The 18,345-nt window shown below is 51.6% G+C and overlaps 1 protein-coding gene across 1 annotated transcript in view; it reads right to left on the reverse strand.

Annotated features, from left to right (window-relative positions):
• UROC1 (urocanate hydratase 1) overlaps positions 1–17,243 on the reverse strand; it is a 42,241-nt gene extending 24,998 nt beyond the window's left edge. The window contains exons 1-8 of the mRNA XM_028101831.2: positions 17,118–17,243; positions 7,811–7,941; positions 6,578–6,671; positions 5,592–5,651; positions 5,136–5,264; positions 4,949–5,010; positions 897–963; positions 667–810 (exon numbers count right to left, since the gene is read on the reverse strand). Coding sequence (XP_027957632.1) covers positions 667–810; positions 897–963; positions 4,949–5,010; positions 5,136–5,264; positions 5,592–5,651; positions 6,578–6,671; positions 7,811–7,941; positions 17,118–17,243 — 813 coding nt within the window. The remainder of the gene's footprint in view (positions 1–666; positions 811–896; positions 964–4,948; positions 5,011–5,135; positions 5,265–5,591; positions 5,652–6,577; positions 6,672–7,810; positions 7,942–17,117) is intronic.
• Positions 17,244–18,345: the final 1,102 nt, after the last annotated feature.

Raw genomic sequence — 18,345 nt, forward strand, 5'->3', positions numbered from 1 at the left:
ATAAAAATAAAAACATAGGCTGCTTTCCTGCAGATTCCAGGGGATGACCTCTGTGAAAGCTAGTATTAGCTGCTATAACTTATTTTCCATGTAGGGGCCAAGGGCAGGCCCCCCAAAATGTTCCACTCTGGCATATTGATTATTTTAAATACAAGTTGCTTAAGAGACATCTGTGCAAGGACACTCGGGCCATCCTCTGTCCCCCTGAAAGCTGGAAATAACATCTCCCATGAGAAAGTACCCCCGACCCCATCCAAGGTTTGTCTTAAAACTCCTCGCCTCCTCTCCCTTCCTCCCTTCTGCCCTTGGCACTCCCCAAGAAAGCCGTGAGAGCCTCTGAGCACGAGCCGCCTGCACACACCTCCACTGATGCCTGACTCTGACCTGAGTGGGGAAGTCTATGCTCATTTAGCCACATTCATTATCCACCAGCCGTACTCCCAGGATTCGGTGGGATAAGGGAAGCAGTGCCCACAGAAGATCAGTTTCACGGGAAAGCATCAGCAGGCGTTGGATGGGTACTTTGAAGGCAGCAGGCATACGCTGCCGTGGGAACTCACACTGGGAGGCTTCGGGGCAGCGGTGGCAAGAGAAGAGGGAGCTGTGAGTGGCTCTGGATGGAGGGAGGAAGCCCGTGGGCAGGGACCGGGCTCCTGCTGGGCTCACCTCTGCTATCACACCGATGCACCCCACGATGACTGCGGCTTTGGCCTGAGCACCACTCATTCCGCCCAGCCCGGAGGTGACAAAGACCTTCCCAGAGAGGTCCTTGACACCCAGGTACCGTCGGCCCGCATTCAACACGGTGAGCTGCCAGGAGAAGAGGCAGGCACTTGCTCTCCCTTCCAGCACATCAGCCTCCCACCCCTGCAGCCAGGTGTGGCCCTGTCTCTCACCACTGTGCCGTGGACGATTCCCTGGGGACCGATGTAGCAGTAGCTGCCTGCGGTCATCTGGCCGTACCTGACCACAGACAAGGCAAGGCCAGGGGTGAGCCCAGAGCCAGGCACAGCTTCCACATTACATGGCTTAAAATTCCTTTTTAATTACCCCCAAATGCATTAATACATTTTCCTTCAAAAAAAAGTAAACAGAGATAAAGCTACAGTCCCCCAGTTCTGGTCCCCTCTGACCTCCTGGATCTTTTATAACAGATTTTGTTTTATTCAAAATTGTACTATAATTGGTAAAATCACTTTGGGGACTATTGGGCCATATCAGCGGAGGCTGAGTGAGACCCAGCACTTTCACGGTCCAGGCTCACACCCACGTAAAGACACACACACCACTGTTCACAGCAACTGTATTCACAGCAGCCACCCCGTGAAACCACTGGATTGCCCATCACAGAGGACAGAGAAGCGATGGCAGCGTATGAACACAACGAAATGCTACATGGCAAAGAAAACGACCGAAGTCCTAGGGTGTGTCAAGTGGCTCCGTGAAGAAGCCAGACGTGAAAGAGTATGTTCTGTGGGATTCCATCCTATGACCTTCAGTGACCTTCACTGGGGAGTCTACCTGCTGGAGGGCAGCACGGAGCTGCAGGAGGCAGGGGTGGTGTCTTCAGAGAGGGGCTGGCACCGCACACGCGTGTATCTGGGCTCACCGAGCCGCTGTGCCATGCCTCGGTGAGGCTGACTGCCGCGAAGGGCCCTGGGAGCACTGTTCGCATGTGGGTCAACGTTGTCATTAGTATCAGTGTTATTTGCATAAATGGCCTCACTGTGTAGGTAGCGGCACTGTGTCCATGGCGGGGCACATCAGCGGTGCGGTCCTTTCCACCACCGCACACACAGATCCTGCTCGTTCCTATTCATGGCTCCGGAGCACGCAATGTCAGAAGCCACAGAATGTTCCCCTGCCCCCTGCGGTCTCACTATGCAAACAACCAACACCTCAGTGGCCGTGAGCTGCCTGCTCCCCCTCTCCCGGGGCCCAGCGAAGGAATCAGGAAAGACTAGTGCTGGGTCCTCGGGCGCAAACATTTCAAATATGAATAGCTACTCTCAAATGCCAAAGTGACTGTCACCGGCAATGCATGAGCATGCCTGTATCCATCACTTGATAATTATCACACACTTGGATTTTCTGGCAATGCAATGGGGGAAGGACAGCATTCTTCTGTTGCCTGAACCTTCCTCTTCCCTGAGGACCACTGAGGTAAGATGCTCCAGGGTTTACTGATGCTTGCTTTTCTCCTTCATCAATTTAAACTCCCTATCTCTTTTCTACCGGGTTCCTGTCCCCCAGCAACTCTCCCCAGCCCCTCCTCTCTCCTGGATCAACGGTGGATCCTGATCCTTGTAGCTCTGTGCCTGATGCCAAGGCTATCCCATAATTTGGATAAGGCACCGGGCCATGTGGAACCTCTGCATCTTCTTCCAAAAAAGGGGGAGGCATTATACTTACCTTGGAAGGTTGTCTATTAAAAAACATAAAAAATAGTGAGTGCTAAGATAATAAATACCCACCCAGGGAGATGGGTGAAACCATCATAACCGCCCACAAGGCTGCATGGGCCCCCTACCCTCTGCCACAGGGTGTGCTCCCTAGTGGGCCCACATCCACTCAAACAGAGGGCTCAAGGGCTCCCTTTGTGCCACGTGGAAAAGGGCATCCCTTCTATCATTTCATGAATTCTCACACAACTCTTTGAGGCAGGAGTTATTAAATCCCCTCTTTATAGATAGGATCCAAGTTCCAAGGTTATACAAGGATATGCAGCAGAGCTGGGAACTGATTTTAAATCCTTCTGATTCTGTCCTTTGTGCTCAAGTTATCCACTGCATGTTGCTCCCAAAATAACTCCTGGAGGTAAAATTGTGGGATCAAGTTAACTGCACTTGGAACTTTGACCCCAGCTGCTAGATATAGTCCTCCTGGCCACCCCCAGGCTTGTTGTACTGACCTAGACCACCCACAATCTGTGACTGCCTGTTTTCCCACATCCTCCCTGGTACTTGTTGTTATCTGTAGCTTTGTTTTGTCAGCCTGACAGTGAAAAGGCCGGCTTTGCTTCTGTTAGAGGTTCTCAGATCCCGTATACATACATGTAAACCTCTTCCCACCTCTGTGGGCAATTTGCATCCATTTAGCCAATTGCCCACAGCACCTGGATCAACCCTCAGGTGTGGCAGACCAGGTCTAACTCTGCAGTTCCACTCTCTTTAAACTTCCATCCTGAACCTACAAAACAGAAGCACATCAACTTGTCCAAAGTCACACTTAGGAGGCAGCGGATCCAGGACACAGATCCTGCCCCTCTGACCTGGCGGCTGCTTCCATTGACACAAAAGAGCCTGTGGGACCTCCTAGTAAATAATAATACCAGCAACTACTTATGACTAACTAGAAAAATAATTGGGTTTCTGAGCCTCAGTTTCTTCCTCCACAAAATGGGCTAAGAAGGGCACCCAGTGCTGAGGCTTGTGTAGAGGACCAAATGTGAAGCTATCTATAAATCTTAAGACACATGGTAGTGACTATTATGATGATTATTATAACTAGCCTGAGGCCTGGCTAACTGACTCCCAATACGACAGACCTGATCACCCTTGGTCACTGGTGAGGCCCCTCGAACCCCTGAACTCAGGACTGACTCCTGAACTCAGGAAATGCCTAGAGGCTCCTGCCTGTCAATTTCCTCTTTTAGAAACTAAGGAAGGGACTGCTGGAATGGGAGAAGAAACATTTGAGAACAACCCCCTGTGCCCATGAATCAGAAAGTGCCTGACAGTTACTGCAGCCTCATTATAATATTAAAATCACCCTCTGAATATTCATCCAAAACCCTACTAAAAGGGGCCTGCTTGCCCCTGCTGGGAGAGTGGCTTTGGATAGTCCCTGTGATGTCCTTATTTGTACGAATAAAGTGACCTTGTGAGGCAACGCCACCTGGCGTGATCTCTATAGCTCTCTGAGGAGTGGACCCACTTTGTTGGTCCCAGTAACAACTTGTGGTTATTAGTCCAGAGCAACACTCCCAGAGATCCACAAAAATATACAGATCAGGACATTCACTGTAGCATTCTTTATAAGCCCAAAGAACTGGAAACAATCCAAATCAGGTGGCAAGGGGGTCAAATAAATCATGCTACAATTGAACACTGCAGGTAAAATAAGGGTCAATTAGACTCTCACGTTCCCTGAAACGGAACGATATCGTCAAAGGTGGAAAGGCTAGTGCAGAGGGCCTGTAACGGTCTACCTAAACCTGTAACCATGTGCGTAAGAAATGTTTGGAAAAACACAGACTTTACTCCCCTCAAATGGGGAGTATAGGATGAGAGAGGGATTTCCCTTCCACTGTAGCTCTTCTTATAATGTTTGAGGGAAAAACTTTCCATTCAGAGTATGCATTAATTTTATGACAGATGAAATGGTTGTGCTCTGTATCTTGGAGTTTGGGTTGCAAGGTGCATACATTTGTCAAACTTATCAAAATGTGCACTAGGATGAAATTTACATTTCATGTAAATTTTACTTCAAAAGGAAAAAAGAAAACCCTGTAAACAAATACTGAATTCCAGGCCATCATATCTACAGCTTACTTTGAGACGCATCAAAAGCCAAGTTGGTCAGACAGATGGATAGAAGGGCGGATAGACAGACATGGGATACAGAGTTTGGTAGTGTGTTAAACACAGTGTCTCAGTGCTCACTGTTAATTCTTTCAATGTTTTGTCTATTTGAAATTGTTCATAATATAACGAAATGTTGGGAAAAAGCAGAATCCAAATTGTTCACTTGCTCACAAGTGTTTAAAAATTGTAGTATGCATATCCACAAAAACCCTTAGGGAATATGTCAACATGAAATTGTGCTTTGGTGCTGCCATTGTGAGTGTTTTTCAAATTGTTTTTAATGTTGCTACACAGTTTTATAATAAAGCATGGCTGAGGTGGAAACACCCTCATATAAACTGAAACAGTGAGATAGGACTTACATTGTAACTCCCATGGCAAAGAGCTTCTCATACTCTGTCCTGGAGGAGTAGTTGGGAATGACCTGGAAAAGAGGGATGGGAGCCAAGGGCTGGGGGCGCACAGAGGGAACGATGGGGAGGCAGGTGTTGGGGGCACCTGGCTCTCCCGCCCCAAGGCAGGACTATGCCCAGCTGCCCCAGGACCCACCATCCCATTAGTGATGACCAGCCTGGGGGCCTGGGGGCTGCTCGGGAAGAGGCCCAGTGGGTGTCCACTATACATGACCAGGGTCTGCTCCTCTGTCATCTGAGACAAGTAGGACATCGTCAGCCAGAACTGCAGGGGAGAGGAAACATGGAGGGCTCTGTAAGGGGGGGCACATTGCACCCCAAGTCACCACCCAGGCCCAGAGAGCTCCCACAGCCCTAGAAGTCCTGCCAGTGCCCCACCCCTCCAGGCCTTCATTACTCTCCATTGTCTCCTGGTGCCTCCAATACTGCCATTCATGACCTTGGGTTACTCAGTAACTGAGTATCTCCAGTGTTGGCCTCTCAGGCAACAGGGAGGCAGAGACCTGAGTCCTGAGCCCTGGCTGTAAGCTCCTACCAGGCCAGAAGACGTGGCGGGGGGCGGGGGGGGGAAGAGCCATAGAGTCCAGCGTACCTGAGCCCAGTTGCTGAACACCTGCCCATTTCCTCCATAGGTCACAAGCTCCTGCGGAAACTGGAGAAAACATGATGTCATCTGAGATGGGGGCCTGGGATGGCCCCCACCTCGGCACTGTGCCCAACAGGGCAAGGTGGCTGATGGCCCTTGAAGAAGGAGTGTTAAGGGCAGGGGGAGAAGGCAGAAAGGGCAAGGCCCAGGGAACATTGCCCCCCTTGTGACCAGGTAAGAGCTCAGTGTGAGGTGAGGGTCAGACCTGGATCTGGGGTCCCTCTGGGAACTTAGCCCAGGGTCAATGTCAGGGGTCCGTCTGTGACCAGGTTCTGAGGCCAGGGCCAGGGCTGAGGAAGTTCTCGCCTCGAGGTGGAATATTCAAATTCTAGGACCATATCGCCCTCAAGTTTAATACTTGGACACACCCCTGCAAAGGCTATCCTTTCTCAAAATGGGTGTCTGATGTACAGCCTGGTCCCCAAGGACGCCCGTGCCAGACACACATGGCCAGACTGGGTCATCCATGTGTGGCTATCGAACACTTGAACCATAGCTCATCTGACATGCTCTGAATGTAAAATACACCCTGACTTCAAAGACTTAGTAGGAAAAAAGGTTGTAAAATATTTCAATAATGTTTATACTGCAGGTTAAAATGATAATATTTCTGATACATTGGGATAAACAAAATACAATAGTAAATCTGTTTTTTGGGGTTTTTTTTTACATTTTCATGTGGCTTTTAGAAAATTTAAAATGACATGTGTGTCCACTATAGCAATGTTGATGAGGTGTGGTAGTCACCGAAGATACAGCCACTGAGGGAAGCTGGGAGCAGGTTCGGTGGTCCCCTCTCCACTACCTTTACAACTTCCCATGAATCTATCTTTGTTTGTAAATCAAAGGCTTAAAAGCATTATACGTATGTCTTGAATTGCATTTCTACTGGGCAGTGCTGATCCCAGGCCTCAGTTTCCCCTGCTTGTTACCTGGGCCACGGCAGGGTCCAGGTTGTTCATGATCATGTGCATGATGGCTGCAGCGGCTCTCGTCCGGCAAGGGTACTGGTCGATTGGGTAGGCCCTGCAAGGGGAGTCCAGCCACCAGGTGCGACAATGGGAGGGCACCAGCCTCCCTGCCTGCTAAAGCTCAGGCCCACGCTGGCCACAGCCCAGCACCTGGACACGCAGGTGCGGACAGCAAGACGGCATCCTGCAGAAGTCGCCAGGGAGTTGCCAGCAGATGGCGGTTCCAAAGCATCCAGGCCAGCCCACTCTGGAGCTCACGTTGTGCTTTGCACCCCTGTCCTTCGCCTCCCCTGATGGGGAGTTAGGTCCCTACCCAGCTGGACCGCCCTTCCTCCCCACTTGGCAAGGTGCAACTGGGAGAAAATGGACTTCGAAGCAAAGCTGATGTCTGCCTTCCAGAAGCCTCCACTCCAGATGGAATTTATTCATCCCTTCTTCCTTCGTGCCACCAGTGCTTCTGGGCATCAACTCTAGAGCAGATACCAGGCCGACAGGCCCTGACAGGAATGAGGGGATGTGGCTCCTACTTTATGGGGGGAATGACATTCCCTGGGGTGGTTCCAGACAAGTCTGGGCCTCAGCATATTCAAGAACAGTGGTGCTTAGAGTGTGAGCTTTGGGTGGGGGCAGCATTGTCTGGGAACCATGAGAATGGCAGATCCTCGGGCCCCCACCCCCCAGAACTGCTGAATCCACAATGTAGGGTGAGGCCCAGCCATCCACTTTTTTTTTTACAAGGCCTCCAGTGCCATGCACCGTTCAGCGTGAGACCCCCTGATGGGGAACCTAAGCTGTTTGAGGACACTGACAGAGCCATCCCTTTAAAGCTCTCCTCATCTCTCGGTAGGACAAGACATGAAGTTTAGAAAAGGGATTTCATATATAATTTGGCTCCAGAATTGCTCAGGATTGACTCCCCAGGATGGTAGGTCAGAGATACCTGTCTGAAAAGGATTCCCTCATCTTCTGGCCAGGCTGGCGGCTGTAGCCAGCTGGAGGCTACAGACCCCCCCACAGACGACAACACAGCCACCACCCCCTCTCTGTGTGAGGGCTGTCCACTCAGCCTATCACAGCTGTGGGCCTCCTAGTGTGGACAGCCTGGATTCCCCCCGGCTGACCTCCAGCTCCATCCCTCCCACAGAGTGCTGCCCACTCTGGACCCCCTTTGACGCTGCACCCCCCAGCACTGACCTCATTTTCATGTCAGGGCAGAACCGGTACATGTAGATATGCCCATACAGTCGCAGCTCCTGGGCAAACTCAGGGGCCAGTAGCTCCTGGACATCCAGGGGGAAGTAGCGCAGGGCATTCCTCAGCGCCAACTGGGGGAGGAGAAGGGGGGGGCAGCAGCGGGAGGGGGATCTCCAGGCCAAGCAATGTGAGGCCATCCCCTTTCCCTGCTTAGATTCACCTCTGCTCCACTGAGAAACATATGCCCCCACCCAGAGACTACCTAGTTCTCACTCCAAGCCCATCTACAATGTCACCTCCTACAAGAAGCCTTCCCTGATTGCCCTCCCCCCTCATGTAGGCAGACCTCTAGTCCCTGCCTCTGTTTATCCCAGTCAAGGACTGGAGAGGGGCCTGCCCTGAGGCTTGCAGCTACAGTGGGAGATGCAGACTGAAGGGTGGGGAAAGCAGATCCGCCAGGAGCCCACGGCCACCTTGTGCAAGTGTAGAGAGGCAACACTGCATCAGCGCCCAGCTTGGCAACCAGCCTCAGACAATGCACAACTGCACAGTTGCAGCTCTGGAAGTGAGATCCCTCCAGACCCAGGCAGGCCTGGGGTAAGAGCCTGGAGCCAGGGACAGCAAGCCAAGAGAAAGAAGAAACCTTCCCAGGGCTTCTCATCCAGACCAACGCCCAAGCCCTCTGGTCACTCCTCCAGACATCCCTGAGGGTCCTGGTCCTGGCGCAGGGCCTTGGCACTTACCCTTCCCTCTGCCTAAACCCTCTCTGCCACCCTGCCTTCTCTTGGAGGGTCTCTTCCTTCACTCAGGCCTCAGTCCAGATGCCCCCCTCTGCCGTGGCCCGCCTTGATCTCCCCCTCTTGACTCCCAGGCTCTCCCCCTGCCTCTGTCTCCTTCCCAAGCTTTTCACTGTTGGATGTTCTAGGGGTTGCTTGTTTTATCGCTTACAATCCGTCTTGCTAAGTTCAAGGAGGGCAGGAGCCCTGGCAGACCCTTCATAGCGCTCTTCCTTCCAACACCTGGACTAGAGCCCGGACGCAGGCAAAGTGGGAGAGGGGACCAAGGTGACAGCCTGGTGTCTGGGTGGATGTGGAGGCCATTTCTTCAACCAGCTGATCCTGGGGCACAAAGTGCTTTGGGGGTGGGGAGATGAGGAGCTGGGTGTGGCGAATTTATTCCCTCATGTGCACTCAGTGCCTATCTGCTGAGGGAAGAGGTGGTGTGATACTTGAGGAAGATAGGTGGGCTTTGGACACGGGGAGGCAGCAGGTGACGGGAGAACGCGCTAGGGCCTAGGCCTGGGTACGCCAGCATGTGGGCAGGGACAGAAGTGCTACCAGGGAGATGACACTGGATGCTCAGCCAGGAGCGCAGGTGCCTGGGGCAGAGGGCTAGGAGCAGGACCACCTATGCGATGCACCCAGAGGTCCAACGCTGCATGGGTATGGGTAAGACACACCCAGGACTGAGGGACGAGGGTGTCACTGGGGCCTTGGGGCTGGGTGGGCTAGGAGGAAAGAAAGGAGGTGGGTAAGCAGGACGCAGCAGATGGTGAGAAAGGCCATAAAGAAAACCCCCGCTCAGGGCGTTAATTTTCATGTGGAACAGACACGCATCATCCCTTCTCCCTTGGAAAAACAACTGATGAGAAATAGGAGTCTCTCCCTCAAGAAGAGTGGCTAGGAATACGCTGCCGCAGGAGCGTCTCAAACTCCAGCAGACGTTGGAATCACCCAGAGGGTCTGGTGCAGCCTCTGATCTGCGTCTCTGACCAGTTCCCTGGTGCTGCCACTGCTGGCCCGGGGACCCCATTTTGGGAACCACTACAGGACAGTAACGAGGGTAAACCACCAACAGCGACATGCAGCGGCCAGGCAGCCTCTCCCAACCTGCTGTTGAGTGAAAGAAGCCCACACTTTAGGGACACACTGCATAACTCTGTTGATAGGCCAAGCCACGCATTAGACGTCAGGACAGCGGTCCCCTTTCAAGGCCCGGGTCTGTCCCCCTCTCCCTGTGCACCTGTGACATTCACATCTGTGCACACGTGGTTTTGGCTGCTTTCTGTGCGTGTACACCTCAACACAAGGATTACTGTTGTTTTCTAGCTGGTGTAGAGCTTCTCATAAGAGTTTTTCAAGTGAAACTGAGCATTTAGAGAGAAGTTTCAAAAGCAATACATACACACACACACACACACAAAATCTACACAGGACTTGACCTTACTACATAGCTCCTAATGTATTCTGTCCTGTTCTAGTTTCTTTTATTTCATTTTCTAATAAATACTGATTGCAACCCCCCAAACAGATTTCACAACCCACTAAGAGGGGACAGCACAGTGGGAACCCGATATCCTCACAGCAGGGCCGCCTTCCCTCAAACTTACTGAGGTCCTGGAGTCAACCTTGTCAAATGCTATGATTTTTAAAATGTACCAATTGATAGAAATAACTTGGCCATTCTTCAAAATGTCTTTAAACACTGTAAAAAATTCAGCCTGTTCTGAAGGAAGAATGCATGTATGCCATACACATAAAGGGGATTCTGGCAAGTTCCTGAATCCTAAATGCAGCACAAAAGCTCTGGGTGCCATATTTTCCCCTTGCATAAGATTTCCATTTTATAACCATTGAATTTTTCTTTATCCCCGAAATTCACTAATTTAGTCTAGATATGTCTTAATGTCAACTATCCTACAACAGATTTTCATGTTTTTCTCTTTCCAGGATAAACTGTATCTTTTTATCGACAATTTCATGTTTTTACTTAGTTCAGGAACATAGTCTTCTATTATAGTTTTGTTCGATAACTTCATCCCCTATGTCTAGAGTTATGCAATAGACATGCAGTAAATATTTCTTGTGAAAAAATTTACAAAGCAGCAGCTCTGTTTGCTGGCCAGGATTCAGTGCTCCGAGTCTCTTATTGGGAGCAGCTCTCAGCATTAATATGAGAAAATGGTGCTCAGACAGGTTGTATCTGCTCAAGACCCCACCACAGGCATGAGGCAGGACTATGGGGGAGCCCAGGTGCCCAGGGACCCTGGGGACCTCTGCAGAGTAGGCTCAGCGAGGAAAGGCTGGGTGGAATGACAGGGTCAGCGGCCCCCCGAGAAGCATGAACAGCAGCCGGAGCTGAGCCTGCCCCTGGCCCTGCCACCTACTGTGTGACCCTGGGCTGCTCACCCCTGCCTCAGTCTCCTCATCTCTTGGCATGGCCTACTCAGCTGTGTAGTCGGAAGGATCAGAGGAGAAAATGCACACTGTCCAGCACACAGCGTCTCTACTCACCTGCTCTTTTAAAGACCCCTAAACCAGAACCTAAGGAGTTTTTTGCTTCCTCCCTAACCCAACTTTGTAGCTTCCTTGTTTAGAGGTCTTTGGTTTATTTTAAGATGTCACAACACCCACAGGGAGAGCCAGCAGGCACCCTACTTGGCAACTCACATCTGGGTGGTCAGCTGGGATGCTAATCACAGGATGTGACCACGAGTACTTCAGTTCTCCAAATCTCAGTCTACATCAGAGGGTCTGCTGTGCAGCACATAGATTGTCAGAGGTCGGGGTGCCTGGGGGACTCAGTCGGTTAAGTGTCTGTCTTCAGCTCAGCTCATGATCCCAGGGTCCTGGGATCGAGTCCCACATCGGGCTCCCTGCTCAGCGGGGAGTCTGCTTCTTCCTCTCCTTCTGCCCCTCGCACTGCTCATGCTTCCTTTTCTCTCTCTCCCTCTCTGTCAAATAAATAAATAAGATCCTTAAAAAAAAAAATGTCAGAGGAGAATTATCATTGGTGAAATTACGGCCCATTAATCATATAATACATGTTCTAAGTGGGTTCTTATTGATAAAATCAGATGTATTCAAGACACATAAATTGGAAAGAATATTCTAGACAACTCTCCATTCCCACCTGGGCTTAATAGGCCTAAAAATCTAACAAACTCAGTGGCCTGTGCCCTTAGGGCCAGAGGATTAATTCATAGAATGTCCCGGGTTTAGTCATCAGGTTGGAGAATTCTGGATGCCTAATGGTGTGGTGGGCAGAATAATGGCCCCCAAAGATGTCTGCATTCTATTCCTTGGAAACTATGAATATGTTACATTACAAGGCAAAAGAGATGTGATTTTTGCAGATGTGATTAAGGATTTGAAGACGGGAGATTATCCTGCATTACCCAGCTCCGCCCTATATATTCACCAGAGTCCTCATAAGAGGGAAGCAGGAGGGTCTGAGTCAGAAAAGGAGACTTGAATTGGCTATGCTGGTGGCTGTGAAGATGGAAGGCAGGGTGAGACCACAAGCCAAAACCCACAGACAGGCTCTAGAAGCTAGAAAAGGCAAACAAAGAAATCCACCCCCACTCCACCCCCAACCCCCCGGAGCCTTCTGGAAGGAATGCAGCCCTGCTGCATATATTTTTTAACTTGATATTTTACAATATATTTAATGCTACTGAAAATATATCATGAACTTTTGAGACATGTAAACATAAACCAGGACAATCTCATGTGTAATATTTGCGCCCCCAAAATGGGAATCACAAGACTCAATCAGAAAGCAAAAGAACAAGCATGATGTCAATATCCTTGCATACACGTTAGTGTTGCTTGTTCGTGGCCCAAGGAAACCCATTTCAGATTTCTGACATGTGCAATTGTAAGAGACTACATTTGTGCTGTTTTAAAGCCACTCCGTTTATGGAGATTTATTACAGCAGCCCCAGGAAAATAATAGACAGTGACAGAATACTGTCTTGGGAACAGTGGTACTTCCGCCATAAACAAATCTTTCCTGGATCGTGGCTGATCACCTAAACGGGTACCAGCCTGCGACTTTGTTTAGCTCACAGAACAGTGTGTGTGTGTGTGTGTGTGTGTGTGTGTGTGTGTGTGTGTGAGAGAGAGAGAGAGAGACAGAGACAGAGACAGAGACAGATAGACAGACAGACAGACAGACAGGAGAGGGAGAGGGAGAGAACTCAGCTTAGGCCTTCCTTCCATCCTAACTGGCACCTGTAAGTTTTTGACTTCACTCTTTCTGTCAAAAATCATGGCCATGATCCACCTGGTGTGGCCTTGTTTGAATCACCCCAGTCCTTGCACCCACTCTTTCTCAGGCTTCATTAGGCCAGCTCTGGCCCGAAATGGAGCCAGACCTCCTGGGTCTAAACTGTGGCTCAGGTGCTTCCTAGCTGTGGGCGGGGCGGCCTCTGCCCAGGCTGCAGCTACAGTGCTCCGGCTCTTCAGATCTCAGTCTATCCCAGAGCGGTGGCTATACGGCACATGCACCCTTCACCTCCCTGAACTTCATTCTCCTCTCCTGCAAAATGAGCACAATAACAGCACACACGTCATAGGCTGTCTTGGCAACTAACTGAACAGAGTCTGGCACATACATGTACCATGGGATTGCCAGCCATCAAAATAATCATCTCCCACACTCATGGCCCTCCATGCTGCCACTTCTTTCTTCTAGTTGGGCCTCTTGCCCACCCTGCCCTTTTAGGAAATCTGTAGAAACCTTTATACTCTCTGTGGGGAGTATTGTTAAGCAGCAGGTCATGCCCCTACTCAGAAACCCTCAAGGGATACCCATTACTCATCTGATAAAGTCCCCACTGCTTTTGGCTTTCAGGGTCCTCAATAATTTGGCTGGGCCTGACTCTCCAAGCTCCATAGCCAGCTTGGACCTACACGGGGCCTCCTTCACCCCCATGATACTTTGGACAGGCCCTTCTCTGCATGTTCACTCACTGCCCCCCTTTGTCTCCAAATGGCCTTCCTTTTTGGATTTCCCAGTCTAAGAATCTTGACCATGTTGCCACGACCACCTCCTCCAAGAGGCCCTCCTAGGTTTGTCCTGCACACTAAACTCTTGAAGGATTTGGTTGGAGCACTTAGCATAGACTCTTGCCTGTTCATTCAACAAACAAGTACTGGTGTCACTGAAGACCCAGGAATGAACCCAACAGATCCCCACTCTCAAGAAGCTCAACATAGTGTGTTATTAGTGATGGGGACACGAACACAGGTGCGAGGTTTTCAGGTCTGGGTATCTGATGTCCAGAATAGCCCCTGCAGGTGGGGCAGGATTTGGAGAACAGGTCACTAAGAGTAGTTGCATATGGCACCAGGGGGTGCTAAAGACATTTCTAGTAGAGCAACTGCTCCTATTACATGACAAAAATTTCACTCCGCACTATAGAGATGTCCTGTGTTTGTGCTGAGAATACACCGACTAAAATTATAGCCAGACCATACTCTATATTTAAGCAGAGAAATCTACTTAAAGAAGAACAATGAGTGAAGCGCACCCAAGTAATGAAATACTGTGCACCAGTTACAAGTATGGGACAACTCTAAACTCACCAATAACGAACACCCAAAAAAACTGATGTGTATAGAATGTGTCTATATTCTTAAGAAGGACACACACACCTTTTGCATGTACATAGAATGTGTGTGGGTGATATGCCAAAAAATGGCCATGGTGACTCAGGAGGAGAAGTGGGGAGCTTCCACGATTATAATACTTGACTTCCTTATCTTACAAAATTACCTGGAAAGTTTATGTCAAAAATCAAAGAGACACATTAAATTTTAGAAGAATTGAAAACAAGCTGAAGGCAAAGTATAAAGCGAGCTGCTGATGAAGTCACTGGGTTTGGGACTGCCTCTCGTGTTTCTTCTCTAAGGGGAATGTTCTCACACAGGACGCTTCTGCGACTGGTTTGAGGGGTTTCCCCACATGACCAATTCTCCCCACCAGCTGGGGGACCTAAGATTCAATTCAGTTCTGACACCATCTACGCGGAGTCAGCTCACACCGGGAGCTAATACACTGAGTCCCAAAACCTGCCCCTCCCACTTCAGATGCCGGTCACACATCCCAGGCTTGCACCTGTACTTCTGACCAACGAGCTACATATTAGGACTCCCACAACCTCCTTCCTTGGGTTCCTAATTTGCTAGAGCAGCTCACAGAACTCAGAGAAACATGTCTACTGGTTTATTATATAATAAAGCATATGAGAAAGGATACAGATGAACAACCAGACAAAGAGGTACACAAGGCAAAGTCTGGGGAAGGGGCATGGAGCTTCCATGCCCTTTTGGGGCACCACACCTGCCCCAGCACTTCAGTGTGTTCAGCAACCCAGCTCTCTGAACCCTGTGGTTAAGGGATTTTTATGGAGGCTTCAGCACAAAGCATGATGGATTATTAACTAGATTTCTCTCCCCTCTCCCCTCTCTAGAGAATGGGGGGTGGGGCCCAAAGTTCCAAGTTTCTAATCATGGAATGGTCTTTTTGGTGACCAGCCCCCATCTAGGAGCCCACCCACAGTGGCTTCCTTAGAACAAAAGAGGCTCCTATCACCCAGGAAATTCCAAAGAATTTAGGAGCTTTGTGTCAGGAACTGGGGTCAAAGACCAAGTATTAGCAGGAAGAGAGGTCAGGGCAGAGGTCAACATACATCTTTCTTACTGTTTCACAAGCACCAATGGAAGGCTGGCTGACCCTGGTACCCCAGGGAAGGTTTAGCGGCTTCAACAGTCCAAACTCCCAGACCTGCAAGTAGCCCCTACTCCAGGGGTTTTGTGTCCTTCAAGCAAATGGCGACATACCCAGGGCAAAGATGAGGTAACCAAGCTCCTCAGCTCCTGGGTGCCCTCCTCCCAGCACAAGAGGCCAACACACTGCCATAAAAGTATCACCTGAGGGGCGCCCGGGTGGCTCAGTCATTAAGCATCTGCCTTCAGCTCAGGTCATTGTCCCAGGGTCCTGGGATAGAGCCCCGCATCAGGCTCCCTGCTCAGCTGGAAGCCTGCTTCTCCCTCTCCACTCCCCCTGCTTGTGTTCCCTCTCTCGCTGTCTCTCTCTCTCTCTCTCTGTCAAATAAATAAAATCTTAAAAAAAAAAAAAAGCATCACCTGAGATGGGCAGGTGGCAGAGCCCTCCAGGCCCTCAAGATCAAAAGTCGAGGCCTTGGCACCCAGCGGGGAGGTGACCCAGGGGGAGGAAGCTTTAATGACAACCTTGACTTGTTGGGCTGGGCGAGATAAGCACCGCCCCCTGAAGGGGGTGGAGCCAGACACAGCGCCCCGCCCCAGCAACACCCGGCACTCCCCTGCGCCCTGCCCCCACCCTTCCCCGTCTCCAGCTCCTTCCAGCCCCGCCCCAGAGCCTGCCCACGCAACACCCCTCACACCCAGTACCCCGCCCCCACCCTTCTCCTAACTCCCGCTCAGCCCAGCCCCGCCCCCAAAAAAACCCTCACCCCCAGCACTCCGCCCCACCCTTCTCTCGTGCCAGCTCCTCCCAGCCCCGCCCCCTCCCCGTTCCAGCGCCCCCCCCCCCCCCCCGGCCCACCCCAGCGCCCCGCCCCCACTTTGTGAGCAGTGCTGGGCAGAAAGTTTAGGGGGCAGCCGCTGAAGCGCAGCAGTCTTTATCTGGGGTGGGGTTGTGTGATTCCTTTTTTAATGTTTGTGCTTATTTATATTTTCTATCCTCCCCCCACACACACTGTTCCTGAAATTCTCTAGTAATTCTGAGTAAAGAAAAAGAGAATACTGTTGATATAACCGTGCCACCTACTTCATTTCATTGGCCTCCACTACCGCGTGGTGTAATTATCCACCCCGCCTCCCCAGCTTACGAGGGAGACACGCGTGCTCCCAGACGGTCAGACCTGCCAGGGGTGCTGGCTGGAGCGCCCCCAGTCCCGGGCCGTCTCTGGCCGGGCTCTCGGGGCTGTAGGCGACGGTGGGGACACCTGGCTTCCGTCCTGTTCCTACCAGCGTCATCACGCCCCCACTGCCCTTCTAGCCTTCTGCGGCAAACTCACTGCAAGATTTGCGGGGAGGGACACAGGCGAAGACAAGAGCTGGCTTCGTAGATTCAAAGTCGTGTGCGTGTCTGGGCAGGAGGGTACACCGCGCTGCTGTGCTTTTGGGGCACTTCGCCCCGGCTTCGCTCCTCTGACTGAAGGCAGCCACAGAGCCACTGCTTCCTGGCCGAGTGACCTTGAGTCTCAGGATCCCCATCAGTAATGGGTACCCTAATCTTGCACCCAAGGATGGCCGTTGGGGAGAGAATGAGGAAGTGGGTGGGCCGAGGGTGGAACACGTTGGGTCCCCCTGTCCCGTCGCCACCCCCTCGGGAGCTCCTGGCCGGCAGGGGTGGGAAGTTGAGTTGAGAAGCGCAGCTCCCGCAGATACAACAGGAGTAGGAAGTGCCCACCCGGACCATCTGGAGGGCACCCAGAGGGCAAAAGGCCCTGCGGGAATGGGGCCCGACTTCTTACCTGCTCCTCTGCGGGGCTGAGGCCGGGGGTCCTGACCGGTGCGTGGGGCACCCCAGCCCAGCGGCCCGGGTTCTCCGGGAGGGGCTGCAGTGGCAGGCCAGAGCATAGTGCCTGGAGGCTGGACATGTCTGGCTGAGACTGAGACGGAGGCCAGCTCTGTGGGGAGGCCAGGCCGAAACTGGGCAATCATGGTCCCACTGGGCGGGGACCTCCTGCTCCAGAGCCACCTCCTCCAGCCCCTCATTGGGCCCAGGGCCCGCAGAAGGAGCCAAGTATAGGTCATTGGGTCATTGGCCCCTAGCCTGCCTGCCTGCAGTGTTGACCTGAGGTGGGGGCAGTGCTCTGGGGAGAGGCAGACTTCATGCAGGGGAGACTGCTACATAGGGTTCTGTTTGTCCTGTTAGTGGGGTGTTGGCCTTGAGGGGTTGCGTTTTCTAGGACACAGCTTTGGAGAGATTGGTGGGGCTCTGATGTTGGGGTTTGCTTTGGCAGTCTTACCCCAGGCAGGCGATGTTGGGTTGGTATCTTGGTGATGGGGAGCCATGTGATACTGAAGCTGGCACAGAATGCAGGGTCTGTGCAGAAGGCAGGCAGTGCTCCTTGTACCCCTCCTCCCTGCCACCCATGTGGGGGGCATGGCAGAAGCCCCCCCAGCAGCAGGTGTACCTTCCTTGACTCCCAGTGAGGTTCACACTGCCTCATCCCCTTCCCAAAGCTCTCTGTGAAGGGCCCACCTGGAGATGGCTCTCATCCTCGATTTTATTAACAACTTTGTAAGAAAGTGCTCCTAATCAGTCCTGTGCTACGGATGGGGAAACTGAGGCCCAGGTCTCACAAGGCCAGGAAGCGACAGCAATAGAATCCTGGTGGTCCTGGGAAAACAACACATCTGGGTGGTAATCCAGGTCAGCTGCTGACTGGCCCTGTGGCTTTGGGCCGTGTCCCAATCTAGAAAAGTGGGTGGTAATTTACCACTCAGGCTGCAGGAGGCACAAATGGGTTGCGTAAGCACCCAGTGCAGTACCTGCACAAGGCAAGGGGAAAAGAACAACAAACATCTTCTGAGCACATCACGTGATCCAGTTCACTTTGTCCCCTCATCGGCCCTGTGGAGTTCACTGTCCCATTCTATGGATGTGGAAGCTGAGGTGGAGAGAGGTGGTGGGAACTGTCTCAGGCCACCCAGCTGCTCATTGGTGGTGCTAGGATCTGAACCCTCAGAACCCAG

Source organism: Eumetopias jubatus, unplaced genomic scaffold (genome assembly GCF_037043125.1).
Source record: "Eumetopias jubatus isolate StellerSeaLion01/CBP00866 unplaced genomic scaffold, mEumJub1_p1.0 scaffold_1, whole genome shotgun sequence".
In the NCBI taxonomy this organism is placed as follows: domain Eukaryota; kingdom Metazoa; phylum Chordata; class Mammalia; order Carnivora; family Otariidae; genus Eumetopias; species Eumetopias jubatus.